The sequence below is a fragment of the Malaclemys terrapin genome, chromosome 10 (genome assembly GCF_027887155.1).
Source record: "Malaclemys terrapin pileata isolate rMalTer1 chromosome 10, rMalTer1.hap1, whole genome shotgun sequence".
Classification (NCBI taxonomy): Eukaryota; Metazoa; Chordata; order Testudines; family Emydidae; genus Malaclemys; species Malaclemys terrapin.
The window spans coordinates 11,477,276-11,494,590 of record NC_071514.1 but is presented as its reverse complement, the minus strand read 5'-3'; the positions used below and the strand labels follow the sequence as shown (position 1 = coordinate 11,494,590).

The 17,315-nt window shown below is 40.3% G+C and overlaps 1 protein-coding gene across 3 annotated transcripts in view; it reads left to right on the top strand.

Annotated features, from left to right (window-relative positions):
- The window catches only part of MCTP2 (multiple C2 and transmembrane domain containing 2), a 170,439-nt gene that overhangs the window by 55,365 nt on the left and 97,759 nt on the right, over window positions 1-17,315 (top strand). For all 3 annotated transcript variants that reach the window (XM_054042597.1, XM_054042595.1, XM_054042598.1), the window contains 4 exons: window positions 11,198-11,340; window positions 12,164-12,240; window positions 13,020-13,131; window positions 15,454-15,489. In XM_054042597.1, coding sequence (XP_053898572.1) covers window positions 11,198-11,340; window positions 12,164-12,240; window positions 13,020-13,131; window positions 15,454-15,489 — 368 coding nt within the window. The remainder of the gene's footprint in view (window positions 1-11,197; window positions 11,341-12,163; window positions 12,241-13,019; window positions 13,132-15,453; window positions 15,490-17,315) is intronic.

Sequence of the window (17,315 nt, the reverse complement as noted above, 5' to 3'; positions counted from 1 at the left end):
ATTTTTGTTGCACATTTCTGAACTTTTTCCAATTCCGATATATCTTTTTTTGAGATGGGGCGACCCCATCTGCGTGCGGTATTTAAGATTACTGGTGTTGGTGTGTAGCCAAGATACCAGAGTTGATAAATCTGCTGTTTTTTCCCCCCATCTCCTCAGAAGGACATCACCTCCAGCATCCAGGCCTTCCTAACACTATGCTGTGGTTTTTGTCCAACAGTATCAGAGGAAAGCATCCCGCCTACTGAATTGACAACACTTCTGACCTAGCTGTTGTAACAGAGATTAAAATGAGAATGCAAGTCTGTCATTGCCCCACCCACAATCACAGAATTGCCACTACTGCCCACCGAGTATAGACCTTTTTCTTCACATGGCTCTTCCCAGACAGGCTGAGCTTCTTCCCACCTGCTGGCAGTGGAAGTGGCTGTGCTGGGAGCTTCAGATGCATTTAACAGATTCACTGCTCCTCGCCAGCCAGTGCACTTCCTCAGAACTCACCAACTATATTCTTAACATCTATTAAGTACTAATTAATGAAACTTAGCTAAATTCACCTCTAGTGTAACTTCACTGCCATCCACAACCTGTGAAATCCACAGTTACATCAGTGGCAAATTTGATTTTCTTCATTATCTTTCACCTGTTTTCTTCATTTTTCTCCTCTTCTTTCCTTCTAGATTGCTCCCTCAGTCTATTTTTCATTGTTCTCCATTTCCTTCTCGCCCTTCTCTTCATAGCGCTAATTCCAGGGTCTGTTCTCCTTTTTGCTCTGGTTTGTTTCTTCCTCATTCCCTCAGGTTTTCTTTCGCTCCCCCTTTTCATCTTCATTCTTATTCCCCATTCCCTTAATCCTCTGCTCCTCCCCACTTACTTTCTTTACTTCTTCATTCTCCCTTTAGCTTTCTCTCCCACCTATTCTCTCACTGTTCCATTCCTGGCAATCTTACCTTTTTTCTCTGCCTTCCTCCTTCCCCTCCCTTATACTTGTTGTGTTTGGGTGCAGGGGGGTACAGTTTCTCCAATCAGCTGAAATCTCACCCAGCTCTGTAGTACTCTGCTGCTTTCTACAAACTGGTTAAGCAGTGGGGAAATAAAATAGGGATGGGGTGTGTGTGTTCTTCTTCTCTTTGCTCAACTGCAGGGGAGGTGAGGATGGTTCCCTGGAGAAGGAGGGAAATTTCCATCCACCAGTTACTCTGCCTGTGGAGTTCTGCTCAGCATCACTCCCTGCTAATAGCGAGGAGAGAAAGGGCCCAATCTGTTGTTTAATTGATTAATACTCACCTGTCTCTTAAGGGTTCCTGTTGCGGACAAGTGGTAGTTTAGTTGTAGCCAATTTAAGAATGGAGCTAGATTCTGCACAAATCCCCTTGCTATTCACAGACACAAGGATTAAGATTTTTGGAGTGCTTTTGGCCAGATCTGTAACCTGGCCTGTGTTAAGGCCTAGAAGTCTATCGACCAAGTACTGACCTTACTGCACTTTATCTAGGCTATGGGAATGACATAGACCAGTGGTCGGCAACGTTCGGCACGCGGCTCGCCAGGGTAAGCACCCTGGCGGGCCGGGCCAGTTTTATTTACCTGCTGACGCGGCCCCCACTGGCCGCGGTTCACCGTCCCGGGCCAATGGGGGCGGCGAGAACCCACGGCCAGCACATCGCTCGCCCGCGCTGCTTCTCGCTGCCCCCATTGGCCCGGGACGGTGAACCGCGGCCAGTGGGGGCCGCGATCAGCTGAACCTGCCGCGTCAGCAGGTAAATAAAACTGGCCCGGCCCGCCAGGGTGCTTATCCTGGCGAGCCGCGTGCCGAACGTTGCCGACCCCTGACATAGACTCTCACCACAAGGCAGTTTGGGAGCAGGCCAAATCAGCTTACTTCACCTTCCTATGACACATGCAGGCTGAGTCTCTCCTCCCTACGGTAGCTTTATATCCATAAGTTTGTAGTTCTCATAATGAAAGAACTGCACATTGGAGTGTGTGCATCTGCAGAAGTCTATGTACTGGAGTGAGCCAAACTGTACATTTATACTGCTGAAAGTATTTGTTAAACATAGGTTTATTTTTTCACGCATTGATGATTCCCTTTGACTTTCTGGGTATGTTTCAAGTCCTATCAATTTAACCAGTAGAAGTGCTTTTGTGGCAAAGGGTTTGGTTAATTTTGTGTCTTGGGGAGTTTTTATTATCAGTAGTTGATGTGTTAAATTGTGGGGTAGATGGATGTTTGTGTATGTTTAACTTTGGTATGATAAATTGTAAGAAATCATCATAAGTGCATGTTATTAATGAAATACACCAACTTACAAATAGTGTGGGTGCTGCTGAAAACTGTTCAGCATGCCAGGGTGTTAAGATCATTCTGTTACAATTTCCCGGGTTTCAGAAAAGCTTAATGTCTTTTCTCTCTGGCCTTGTAACTGCTGCCTGACCCTCAGATTTCTACAGTGGACTCCTTTTTTTGGTGGCCTCTCTGATCCTTTCATATGAGGCCTCAGACTTCCAGCTCTGATATTCTTGGAATTAGAAGTGAGTTAATCCCTTTTTGATTTGTTTTACTCTTACAGTCCTTTTTCGAAGTGCTGTGTGTTATTAAATTGAGCCATTCTAATGAGACCTGAAATGCTCTGCTCCTTCATAGTGCTGATATGTTGTGACTGTGCATACTACTGCCCTTCTGAGTCATTTTGGGCAACTGTGCAATTGTGTCACTTAGCAGTACTGTGATGTCACACATGTGCCTTTTTGTAATGAAGTGGTCTCTTTCTCTCCTGTTATTTGAGGATTCAATTGGCAAAGCATTAAACATTCAAATATGCTACTATAACAAGAAACAGAAACTCAGGTCTTCTTGCTGAAGTTCAGTTTCTGTATTTGTGGTAAGGGTGAGGCCAGTAGCTGGCTTTGAGACGTAAGGTATTTTTTGCCCTGAAACTCTGTGTGATTATGCTGTGTATCATTGCAACTTATTTCTGTGAAATGATGTACACTGAGTGGCTTAGTTTTTTTTCTGGCCACATGTTCTAACAAAATCCATCTTTCTATCTCTTCCACACCTTTCTCCTGTGAACATAGTCATGATTTCCCTACACTTCTGTGACAGTTTTAACATGCTGTACATTGCTTTGGGGCTCTTCCTTTCTCTCTGTGGGTTCCCTAATAACTTCCTGTTGTTGTTTTGTGGTTTGATCAGTCTTCTTCCACCTCTTTAGAGATAGATATTGTGTGTGCAGATCTATTTGTTTGATTTCCTCATGTGTTTCCCCTCTTTTGCCCAAATCTAGGCAGAGCAGGAGAGTATTCACCCCTGCATGAGGTGCTTATTTCTATATTCTTGCATGCCCATCTCGTGACTTTCTGGATTGATTGGGGTTCACTTGACTAGATCCATTGAGGTGCACCATTCGATACAAAGTACATTTAAAAAATGAATACATAAAGCATTTCTATTTAAACTGGGTCATAACTAAAAAATACTGTGATACCTTCACAATGCTGGGATATCCAGTGCCAAGCTATTAATGTGATTACAGATTGCCAGACTAGAGTGGAAGGGGCTGTGCTTTATATGGCATTGAGCACTTTGTCAGCATACATGTAAATAAGACTATTGTTTAGAATGCAAGTGTTATAACAGTTAGACTGAATAGTTCACAGCAAGTAAGGTATCTGATAAATTTAGACTTTCTCTGCTTTTATGGTATCTGCAATCAGATCATTAGTTCCTCAGATCTATGATTCAGATTTACTAGGCAACTTTCTGCCCCAATGATTTTGCTTTAAGGCTTAATTGTGAAAAGTCTGCAAATACCTGGAATTTGAGCCATGTTGGGTAGTTACAAGTTGCCAGGTAAATCACCTTGTGTTGTCTCTCTTCCCTGAGTGATGGAACATGCAACAACTTCTGCTACGAGTACTGGGATGTGCCAGCTGCAGATTCGGTTTCTGTAAGTGCTTGTGCATGTAACTCTGAAACTTTGCCTCCTACATACACTGATTCCAGTAAACACAATCACCTGCATGATCGTGAGAAACGGACATGCAAGGGGAAAGAACATGACCAGAGTGGTTTAATCTAAAAACGAGAACTGTGAATAGAAAATGTTAAGCAGTGTCCACCCAGCTCTGGGAATTAAAATGTAAAATCTCAAACCTATGCTGAGTACCACCTCTAACAATCAATCCTTTATCTTAGGCAACCACCTGAAAGCATTCTTAGGTAATTCCTGCATTATACAGGAGGTCAGACTTGATTTTTTTCAATACAACTTTTTTATCCCTCTAAAATATATATATATATATATATATATATATATATATATATATATATATATATATATATATATATATATATATATATATATAAAAAAAAAAAAAAACCCTGTGTCGTAACTGATATTTCCTTGGCCTTGGGGTGGCTGCATAAGACAGGTTTCACTTTACTGTAGAAAATATAGCTTCCTATTTGGATTGCAAGGTACCCCAAATGATTAATACTCTAAATGGAAGGTGCTGTCAAAAATGTATAAAGTAACACAATCTGGATGTTATGGAACGAGTTTATCATCATTAGAGTCCATCCTCCCTTCCTTGTGTGATATTGATGTGGTTAGGGAGGCATTACCCTAATGAGATCAGGTGACTGTGCTGCCCTATGTGGATTGAGTTGGTGTCAGTCGAGTTCCAGGTGGGCAAGAGTCCAAACCACACTAGACACCATCACGCTTGACATTAATTAGCTGGCTTTTTGGCAGTCTCTCCAGAGAGGCCAAGTGCTGAATGGACCTGGTGACTGAATTCCCCTCACACCCCTAGTGGTGGTCCCTTCAATGAAAGATGAGAGTCCCATTACCTAAGTGGAGTGGGGAATCTTGTGCTTCCATTGTGCCTATTTTGTGTATAATTCGAGAACTTCAGTCTCTAGGGCCCTCAACTCTTCATCTTTCACCAGCTGAATATTACTTCCACTTTTTAAAGTTTTTCACATGACATCTTCCACATTTTTAATACATACTCCATGGAAAATTGGCATACACAAAACAAATGAAAAATACGGTTGTGGAATCCTCCTGGGAAGGCCATTTAAAAGTTGTTATATGGTGTTTGCTTTAAAAAAAGAAAAAGCTTGTCACGTAAGTTGATTTGGAGGCCCTCACATTCCATAGACTTTCTCAGAGATCTGCTCAGTGCAATACATTTTATGCTGCAGTTACAGATGTTTCTAAAAAGAAACCAGCCTGCACTAGAATAGATCACAGGGTGTCTACACGAGCATGTGTAGGTGTACGCGCCTCAGAAGCTGAGCGATTCCTTTTGAGAACATACATTTCTTTTCTCCCAGATGCCCTTTGCATTTATCAAAGTAGTCATAGTTTCAGAGAGGTGAGTTGCTATAACTTTGTGGTTGGTTGTTCCCAGTGGACAGATGTCCATATCACAAAATTTGCCACTGTAAATAGCTCCGTCTGGGACCTTTGTTAACGTCTTTACAGCAAGGCAAATGATTGTGTGGGCAGGAAGACTTAGGGCTTATGTACATGGCAAGTTACTGTGCGTCAGGGTGTGAATCTACAGTTTGTGGTGCAGTAATGTTCCATGAGGACAGAGCTACAGCACTGTGACGGTCCCAGAGTGTGGCTACACACCCCAGCTTGCCGTGCAATAACTTGCTATGTAGCCAGGGCGTTAACTGTGCTCACACCAGCGTGTTGTGTGTTCACCGTAAGAATGACACTCACAACATTGACAACTGAGTCTACCCCAAAAAACTTCGAAACAAATCCACTTAAAAAACAAAAAGTACATTAATAAAGTTTAATTAACCAAAATTCCTACCCCACACAGGGCTTTTACCCCAAAAAGAAGCACCAAAGACTCTGTTAATTCCACAAGTAACTTAGTTACTGCTGTAGAGAAGGTGCTCAGAGATTGTGGTGATGGGCAGAGTGTAAAACCCTAAGATAGATTCTCTTCCATATAGCTTCTTATACCAGCCTCATCACTGTAGTATATGAGCAGTTTCCAGTAGCACATCAAGCAACGTAAGTAACTTGTCATATGTGGTTTGTTCTTTCTCTCATCTTTTCCCCCAGGGGAGAATTGTGTAGTGTTTTGTTTTGGTAAATTTGTGGGGTTTGTGTGTGCGCACCTTGCCCAGCAGCTTGTGTGTATATGTTATGTACAGTCTGAATGTGTTACAAAAAGCAAGTTTAAAGAAGTATGGTTTGCACTTGACGTGGAAGGAAGGTGGTTAGGATGGTCCTTCGTTCCTGTGAGTGTTCATTCCACAGCCTTGGATTGGCCCAAGAAAAAGTTCAGTTTCCTGCACACACAAGCTTTACCCTTGTGGTAAATATTGCACCATGTTCTTCATCACTTCCTGTGTGAGCTCCTACCATCTATTCTCTTGGTCCTCAGTTATGGTTTTCCCTACCCACCTCACTAACGAACATGTGCCTTGGCTACCATGTTCTTTTTAATGCCACTTGATGCTTTTTTGCTCCAGAAAAAGACAGATATTCATTAATTATTGCATCATGGGTGGCTCTGACCTTCTGCAGGATGCCTAGCGTGCTGCTTACAAGGTGCATTTTACAAAACATCCCTTGTCTGCCTCCTTGTTTTTATCAGGCGTTAACTCACATTCTCCTTCTAAAAGCAGTGGCTCGTTTCTAGGCTTATATATGTTCCACACACATCTTCACTGGCAAAGTGTTCTGGTTTATTTTCCTTCATAGTTTACCAGAGGCATTTGCTTCTAAACCATTCACACACACAGCTTTTCAAGTACATAGGCTTTTTCATTTTTTTCCTGCTTCCCCCAGCAGATATTTTATTCCATTTTTGTTATTTCTGTATAAGAGTGTTGATTTTTTTCATTTAAAACAAAATACCAATGATCCATCTTATAATGGCTTTTGGTCATTATTGTAAACAACTGTAGTAATATTATTTCTATGGGTTTACTGAAAAATTACACTTGGTTTTATATGGCTATAAAATAAGTCTGCAAAATATTATTAGAAACACATTCATGTTCTTTTCCATTTTAATATTTGGAATTTAATATCCTAAAACAACAATTAAAATGATCTCGGATATATGCTGTATGGTTTTCTTTGTTTGAGTTCTTAGGATTGTGGCACTGATAGATACTTGTATTTCTAAGTACAGATATTGTTAATATGCTTGCATACCCAGCAAACTGATCTCTAGAGGATGAATACATTGTGTGAAATAACACCCTGTCTGCTATTCCTTTTTCAAAGTGTGAAACAAGCGTGTAGGGTTAGTAAATAAAGTTGATGTGGCAAATCTCATAATAGCTGCTAGAGGGCAGCAGTAACCATTTAAAAACACTATGAACTCTTTCTGAGGAAACGAAACCCTATCTAGTTACTGTGTGCAGAATACTTCTGTTTGTTTAGGCAACTTCAAGTTCCAGTGAACTTAGTCCACCTATACTGAGTGAATGGCCTTCAGTGTTACAGGATAAGCCGCTTTTCTAGGAAAAAATACTTCTAAAAAATAATCACTAAAAGCATGATAAAGGGTAAAAAGAAGGTCTTTCATATAGCCCCAAACCTTACTCCTGTTGAAGTCAAAGGCAAAGCTCCTTTTTGACTTTAATGGTGCAGGTCCATAGTGCTTTGTGCCTGAACTCTATTGTCTGTTCAGTTTAGAAGATTGCTTCCAAGTGCAGGGGGAGTTTATCTTCCATATATATACACATGCCCACATTCACATGCTCACAACTTCAGAAGATAATGAATGACTCTTTAATATGAAAGTTAAGTATATTTAACAATCCATGGGGCATTATAAACCCCCAGGAGAAGGAAGAAAGGGTTATATAGTGTGCTTTCATCCTGGCCAATGCTGACTAGCACGCACAGTCTGACTAATTACTTTAAATGCAAGCCAGCTGCTTAACGGGTTGTATAATCCATGAAAGGATCAGAGTTTAAAAAAGGAAAAATTGGTATGATGAAAATTATTTTAAATAACAACATTAAAATAAGTATCCTTCCTTTATTTAATAAAAAAGCACCCCAAAATCTTAGTCACAACGGAATAGTTTTTCAGAGGCCACACTTTTTGTCTCTATTTTTGGGGGGCTTTTGCTTAAGACTTCAAGAAGTGAATCTGCACATGTTCATGCTTGCTTTATTTCTAGGTCAGGAGTCAGCAACCTTTGGCACGTGACTCGCCAGGGTAAGCACCCTGGTGGGCCGGGCCGGTTTGTTTACCTGCTGCGTCCGCAGGTTCAGCCGATCGCAGCTCCCACTGGCCGCGGTTCGTTGTCCCAGGTCAATGGGGGTGGCGGGAAGCGGCGGCCAGCACATCCCTCGGCCCACGCCACTTCCTGACTCCCCCATTGGCCTGGAGTGGTGAACCGCGGCTAGTGGGAGCCACGATTGGCCGAACCTGCGGATGCCGCAGGTAAACAAACCGGCCTGGCCCGCCAGGGTGCTTACCCTGGCGAGCCGCGTGCCAAAGGTTGCCAACCCCTGTTCTAGGTCATTGAGCATTTTTCTGTCATTTTCCAACTTATTGAAAATAAATTTCAAAATCTGAAGCCATGCTTTTACCCAGTTTGGAACTGAATTAAATCCACTTGAATTCTGAATGAGTGTGTCTACACAGGGATTTAATGCGGTTTAACTAATCCAATTTAAATGCACACCTTTAGTTAATTCAGATTAATTTTCCTGTGTCCCCATGGAGACAAATCCTAAGAAAAAGAGAACAAGACACTGAAAAGGAGACCCCGAAGCTTCATTAGAGCTAAACAAATTAGTTGTGTATTCCTCCCCACCACCCCTTACTGAAAAAGGGTTGTGGTTTAGTGTTTTGTTCTGCTCCATTTCTAATCCGGTGCCATTGCCAGAAAAGGTTTTATGTTCCTGCTGTTTGGTTCCTTCAGAATAAATACCATAGAGCTGCATTGTTTGTGAAGCTCCCGATGCAAAGGTTAAAGTCCATCTGATGGCTGACAGTGAGACGTCATCTCATCATTTGTCAATCTCAGAGTTGCATTCTTGAGCAGCCGACCCCTTTTTTTCCTGCTTACCTAGTTGAGATGTTACGTTCCTGACAGTAAGACAGTTGTGCTCAGCTAGCAAATCGCAGCATGTTTCTCTTCCATGCTCTCCCTCAATTATTTTCCGTAACAATTAACACTCTACTAACTTGACACTCTTTTCTTGTTTGGCTTTGTAAACCATCATCCCTTTTTTTTATTAATTCCAGACATTAATATTTTCTTTCACGCAAGTGCTGCCATTCACCCATGAAAGAGTTTGAACATTATGTAGCTGTCAAGATACCTAGGGATTACCCAGTATGCCTTGCCTTAGTAAGTGACACCACTGGGCCTGCTTTTGAGATGTTTATTTTGAGAGTAAGCTGACAAGCATGAAGGCTTGATCCCAGAGTGGCAATCTTATTTAATTAAAGGCCTCTTTTTATTATAGTTTTTTCCCCACTGTTTATATATATATATATATATATATATATATATATATATATATATATATATATATATATATATATATATATATATATGTGTGTGTGTGGGTATCAGAATGATTGTTAAAGCCTGACTCACTTGAACAGTGCTATTGTACAGTAAAAAGGGGTGTGTGGGGAAGAACTGGTCATTCAAAGTAAGGTCATTCAACAGCCTTGAAACATTTCTGTGTAATAATGCAAACAGAACACTTGCTTAGCTATGGAGCTTGTTTTCCCCCCAAAAAGAGGCTGGTTATGTTTTGTTTTTTATTCTTGCAGAAACTAGATATTTGGTTGTTTGCTTATTTCATTTTATTTTTGAAAGGTTCCCTTCACTCAAAGTTTCTTTTCTATTTAAGAAACAGATGAGTTATAGCTGTAGACCACCTGCTTCCATTGCTCTATTCATGTTTTCATTCCATCAGTTCCTTCCCTTGTCTAGTCTTGATACTAACTCGTTGGTGTAGTGAATAGTTGGGGTCTTTCTTTCTTTCTTTCTTTCTTTCTTTCTTATAATGCAGGGTGCTTCTGCTTATCCAATAGATAAAGGCAGTCTCTCTTCTTTTTTTTTTCCTTCCAGGAGAGGGGAATTGGAATATTCAAGATAGATAGGACTATTTGGTGTAGCCTTTTGTTAATTTATCTAATTTCCTAACTAATGCATCCTCTGAAGGTTGTTGGACATATTTTATGCTGGGTATTATCTGTGTAGTCCTGTCCGTGCAAAGTGCATGCTTTTGTGCAATATTTCTTTTCTACCTGTGTACTTAGGAAGTAAATATACATAATATTTCTAATTATAACCAAGGGCATGATCTAAACCCACTGTAGGCAATGGAAAAACTCTCATTGACTTCAGGGGGTTTTGAGGCCGGCCTAACTGTGGGTTTCTTGGAGGAGCAGGAAAACAAATTTCCTTTTAGCCCCTGTGCAACATGGTCTGTCCCTCCCTCTCACTGCCAAAAAAGAAGACAAAAAAATCTGCTATCATTGTGTAAGAAAAGAGCTTTCTGTAGGTTGTATTTGAAAATAGATTAATTGGGGGATATTTTGTCTTTCATCAAAATGTTTTCATACTACTTATCAAGCCATCCCTTATGAAGAAGACCTACAGAACTGAATAGGGTTCTATAAAAATTACTCTAAAATCCTATAGAAATTAGTAATGAATAAGAGCCCTCCTATAGTTCTTTTGAATGAGTCTATAGAATTTTTTTCGCAGCGATACAATTCTCTATTACATTGTGTTGGTTAGTTTCAAAAACCTGCCAAACATAATTATATTCATATTGAATCCAGTAAGATTTTCTATAAGTGATATTGATCAAATCTACAGGCCTTTTTGTGTATCCCATTTTATTTGTAATTCTGTGTCTTTATTGTTTGTCTGTATTTTATATAGATTCATCCTTGCTTTTGTTTGTTACTTCTCGCAAAAAAAAAAAAGGGGGGGGGGAGAAGAGATAAGAATAACCAAGGCTCTTCCAAGACGACATGGCAGAGAGCACAAGCACAATGTAGAATTCTTTTTTTTCTTCTCCACATCGAATCACTTTCTAGCCATGTTCAGCAGAATCTCTGAGCTTTTCATTCTCAATTATTTGTTTATTTTTTGTGGTTGGTAGTGTTGGAGGGTTTTCCAGACTAATCCCATTTGTATTGTTATTGTTTATAATAGGTACAAGTGATCCATATGTGAAATTTAAATTGAATGGAAAAACTCTATACAAAAGTAAGGTCATCTACAAAAACCTAAATCCAGTTTGGGATGAAACTGTTGTGTTGCCAATACAGACTCTTGATCAGAAGCTCCGGGTCAAGGTACATTTTTGGTTTGGGGTTCTGAAACAGTGGAAAAAGCTCCTCTGAACCAATTGTTTTCTGTGTGTGTGTGTGTGTGTGTGTGTGTGTGTGTGTGTGTGTGTGTGTGTGTGTTCAATTTGATGGTTTGACACAGAGAACGTGTATTCAAAACACAATTAGGATCCAAAGTTTTCTAAGCTTTATATTCAAATGCACATGCCTCTTTGCCAGATTTTACTTGGATGTTGTGTTTTCAGTGTGTGAATGCCCCAAATCAAAATAATCTGTTTGACTGGAGGCGTTTAAACCTACTGTGCCAAACTCTGCCCTCAATTACATCTGTGCAACCTCAGTGAAATCAATGGGGTTTACCTGAAATAATTTAAGAGTGTAATTTGGTGAACTGAGTTGAGTAAAATTATTACCTGTGAGGTAGTGGTGACAAGCAGCAAAGCTCTTTCTCATTATGAGGTAACTTTATAGTTAACAGAGCTGCAAGCTACCAGTTGTAAGCACTAATTGCTAAAACATCTGTAGCTAAAAAACTGCCTGGTTGTGTACAATATTCAATTGTACTGTACTACCAGATATGTAGGAATGGTCCCAATCCATTGTTGCATACATGACTCTGTTCACCATATGTCAAGAAGGCATTTCAAAATGCTGTTAAAATATTCAATTAAAATCTACATTAAAGAACGGAAATGGAGAATTATCCCTGAACAACATATAGGCTTTGATTCCCAAAATATGGAATGAAACTCAAAATGTCAGTTCTTTTTTCTGATGTGGCAAAACTGGCTTAGGCTGTGAAAATAATATGCATTTATTTTGCTACCAGGTATATGATCGAGACTTAGCCTCCTCTGACTTCATGGGATCTGCATTTGTGGGGCTGAGCAACCTTGAGCTCAACAGGTACTATATGAATTTATTAAAATATGTTCTTGCAGTTTAGTTTAGAAATGATCACAACACTTTTGCAGCAGCTTAATCTTTTATCTGTGGGTTGTCGGTCTGAATGTGGAGCTGGGAGACAGGAATTCATGTTTTATTCCTGGCTCTTATACTTACTTCCTGATATCTTGGGAAAGTGCATTTTCTTGCATTATGGGCCCCATGGCTGTACTATCTGAGTGGCTTACAAACATTAATGAATTTATTTGCACAACACCTCTGTGAGGTAGGGAAATAGTATCATCTCAATTTTCAGAGGGGGAACTAAGGCAGAGAGAGGTTAAATGATTTGTCCAAGGTGATGCAGGAAGTCTGCATCAGATCTAGGAACTGAACACAGATCTCACAAGTCAATGTCCAGTCTTTAACTGTCAGACAATTCAGCTAGATAAGTCATTGTCAGTTTCCTTTCCTGTAAAATGGGGATAACATTGATCAGTTTTTCTGCCTGTCTGCAGGTGGTGGGTTATCAGTATTAATTAATTGCTATGGAAATACAAAGTATTATTTAAAGTTGCTCTGCTGAAAGTTGTATGTTTTGTGGGAGCTGTGAGGGGGAATATATGCCACAAAGAAATACGCCAGATTGCACATTTTAATATTTAGACTCAATTTTGAAAACTTTAAAATGTGCTAAATATCAGTCATAAAAAAACAGAATTTGCACAATTCAGTTGACCTTTAATAAGGAACCAGAAGCTAAAATGGAGCCTACAGATGCATTTCTTTTCTGCTTACAGAACTACTGAACAGATTTTAAAATTGGAAGATCCAAACAGTTTAGAAGATGACATGGGAGAGATTGTGTTAAACTTGAGTCTAACAGTCAAGCAAGGAGACTTCAAGAGAACTGTAAGTGGCTTAGGAAATCAAATTTATAGCTGGAATGCGCAAAAAAAGAAAGCTTCCCTAATCTGATTTACTCTATACTGGGAAATGCCACCTTTATTTTCATCCTCTGAGACTCAACATTGAAAACTTGGTAGTTCCTGATTTAAAAATCAACCACACTGGACTGGATAAAAGTTGCTTATGCTTCTATCACCAAGTGCTTCCATTCTGTGGCTTTAAACAGTGAGCCCACGAATAGCAAGTCTCCATATATTTCAACGAGTGATAGGTCTGTGCGTATGTGTGTGAGATATCTCTAAAAGTGTATGCCCTTTTGCAGGACTGCTCTTTCAGGACATGCCGTTTTCTCACTATAAGCAAGGAGTTTAGATTTTATGAATTTTTAAAAAGGTGTTAAACCTCCAATTAGATGTGATTTTTTTTCCCATATCAGTTAAAAATATATATATCAGTGTGAAATGTAAAAGCAAGGATTTACTATTAAGACTAGGTTGTGCCTGCCCTTCGTTGGTGCATATTGCTGAGAGGAGGGAAATGACTGAAGGAGCTATGTTCTTGCAAAACTGAGAACAGGCCAGGCACAGTCTTAAACCTCACCAGATTCTTCAGTGAGCTTTGGATCAGGCTTCTGTTGCAGAAGTGCCGTGGGACTCCAGTGTTGAAAGGGGTGATAGAAACCCAGAAGGAGTTGGGCAGAGGCTGCAGAGAGTGTGATTAAAGGGAATAAGGGCTTTCAGGATCAGGGTTTGTGTGACTATTTTTTTTTAAATATCACCATTTGTGTTTCACACAAAACATGGCCCAGGCCTAAATCTGTAACTTCATCTTGCAGTCATTTAGAGAACAGGTTGACAGTGAGAAAAAACCCAAAGTATATCATTTGAATAGATCCAATTTTCAAGCAAGTCCAATTTTAAATATGTAACTAATAAGTTTTGCCAGTAAAAAAATGGGAAGTGTTTCTGTGAATATTAAATATAACAGCTTCAATTTTTCAGAATCCAATGTGAACACTGCAGCCTACTGAGACTGTTAAACTAGACATGTGGGAATTCATAGTAGGTATGGGATATTTATGAAAGTGAGAATGTTACCAAAAGACGGGTTGGGGTGGAGAATATAGGAAATAGACTTCACAAGAAAGGTGTGCCTTTCATTATTGTTTCTTCCTAGTAGCTGCCTGTTTTTAAGAGTTGTTAATGTATTAGGTAATTTAATAGTGCATTGTTTGAAAGTTTTTCATATTTCTCCCTCCGCATATGATTATTTAAAAATTTCAGCAGCAACCAAATAATGATAATAAAAATTCCAGAACACTTATTTGGGTTGTGCTTATCTCACCTAGCATTATATATGCTGTAAGAAGGTAGCTTTTCCTATACAAATAGGGAGGGAATGACTTGCCTGATCTTAAAGGTAAGAAAGCAAGAAATGTTGCGAGCATGGCCGTTAATGGTCTGACCTTTCCTTAGTCATTAATGAGACACTCTCTCTATGTCAAAGTCCTCTAATAAACTTCCCTTGAAATTTTGGCTGTGCTTACTAGTGCAAGCCCGTTTGGCTGGGATGTCAACTCCCTCATTAACTTAATATGCAAGGCCAGGGATGGCATCCAGGTCACTGTGTGTAGTAAGGGGCGGGACAGGTGCACAGTCCATGTGAGAGCTGCTGGAGGCATTTCTTCTGACTTGGGGAACAGTTCCTCTGGCAGCATTAAGGAAATGTGGGTCAGAGTGGCCCTGGGGATTCTGGGATAAGAGAGGGGGCAGCATTAGTTCTGGGCAGCAGCCTTGGGAATGCCTGGGTGTGTGGTTAATATTCAGAGTGCAGATGCCTAAAGAGGGGGGTGCATGCTGTGAAAATTTCACTGACCATATTTTAGGCACTTGTGTTTCAAATGAAAATAGCTCAGCCATTTTCAATAGACTCAGAAGAGCAAAATGGTCTTGTCCATGCTATGCACTTAACAGCAAGCTGATTCCATCCCCCCCCCTTTTTAAATTTAGCTTAGTAGGACCAGATGGCACCAAAAGTTTGAGCCATGCCTCTTACCAATGGCTCAGGGTCTCTTCCACTTTTTATTCTTGATGCTTTGTTTCCTTTTATTTCTGGTGCAATGCAGGTGTTCTGTTTTGTTGTTTGTTGTCTGCGAGGGAGGTAGTTTAGTTGAATGCAGTGGTAGAGCCAACTCTGTGCTAGTAATGTGCCTTCCCTAGCACAGTTTATAAACCAGTGTTCAGATTATTTGACTAACCACTTTACCTGTTTTCCTCCCTTTGCTTTTGGATTCTCTCTGTTGCAATGGTGGAAACGCATGAATAGAGATGGTCAAATCAGAAGAAACAAACTTCATCCAAGGTAACCCATATCCCTTTTCTCCGTAAATCTCTTGTTCCCTTTCTCCCACAAGAAATTTCTTTTTTTTTTCTTACGTAGCATCTCCATTACTGGAGGTTCGCAACCATGCTAGCGCATTTTGTACGCTCCTCCGGTATTCTCTTTGTGGATGAATAGTCCTTGAACAACCCAGGATTCCACACCATCTATCCGAGGTGGTTTTCTGTAACTAGTTTGAAAACTCTTAGCACAGATGCAGACTGTCAGGCCCTCTGGACCATGATTCTCATTCCTTTCTCAGTCTGACGGTTGAGTGAGCTCTTATTGTTGTTTGTATTGTAGCGGCAACTGGAGACTCCCAGCATGCTTGGGTGCCCATTGTACACACACATTGTAAGGAACAGTCCCTAACCAGAAGAGCTTACAGGGTAAATTGACAAGGAGGAGGAGACAGAGATGAAGGGACTTGCCCAAGGTCACACAGCAGAACAGTGGCATAGCTGGGAATATAACCCAGGTCTCCTGACTCTGTCCAGTGTCCTATACATTGTACAATGCTGTCTCTGTTCTTGAGCAGAGATTTCCTCAGATCCTTCTGTTGAGAGTTTCCCCTGGTGGAATGAACAGGTATTTTGGCTGCTAGAAATAGAATGGTGCCATCAAGATCTGCATGTACCATTACTGGCTATCCACATGAATGTCTTCCCTTTGGGCCATTTTTCTTTTGCACCCACTTATTGCATCATGCTTATATTGGATTTGTAAGCTATTCAGGAAAGAGACTGGCTTTATATTTGTTCTGTAAAATGCCACCAAAAATACTTCTGTAAAGAGGACATGTAATATACATTCTGGGCACAGGTCTGCAGCTATTTTGGCTTAACCAAACAGTTCCAGGGATAATGCTGGCCTTCTACAGCTATATTCATACTGCAGAGATACAGCAAGAAATTGCTAAATGGAATATGACACAGAGTGATGGAATAATTGAAGAGCTCAGCAGTTTAGTTTTTAACTAAAGCCCCTGAAATTACTAGTGCCCACACTTGATCAAATGTGGCTTGATCTCTCTTTCTGCCATGTGCGCGTACACACAGCTGTCACTCGAATCTCGCTGGCTTGGAGTCCCAGGACAGGGAGCCAGATATTCCAACTCTATTCCTTTCAGTCCAAAACAGCCAAAGTTCCGTCTTGCCCTTTTTCTTTGTTGTACATTCTCGCTCTGTATTTTAAACACTTGATTTGAAATAACAGAGATAAAGCTTTAATTCATGCTGGCAGGTCATTCAGTTCCCCAGGCTCCAGCTAACATCTTAACATCGTTTTAAATAAAATTAAGAGATGCCAAAGCATGATATTGGATTAGTGGATGCAAGATTATTGTTGAAAGAAAAAATAGCTGCAACCCTTTGCTCTATTCAGTTATAGCCACTAGAGGGTAAGAGAGCTTCAGTTCTTCACAGAGGAGACATAGTTCATGCTCTAGTGTGATCTCTTAAGAAAAGCTTCTGTGGCCATCCAAGGCAGTAAAGAATTTCCCAGAATGTGCTGGAAAAAATCTGACAAAGCAATATTTCCTAGTTTATTGATTCTGCTACTGCATTAAAACACTAGTACTGTCCATCAATAACCATCTTTAGTTAGGAAACTCTGGTCTGTGGAAACTGTACTGGCAGTTTGTGGCAGAACATAAAGGCTAGAGAGAAAAATTGTGAGCACAGGGAATATAGATGTCTAGGGAAGGCATGAGAGGTTATGGAAAAATGGCCAGAGGAGTGTGATGAGGTAGAAGAAATGCAGACGGACCGGATAAAGATACCAGAAATATGGGGGGGAACATTATATAA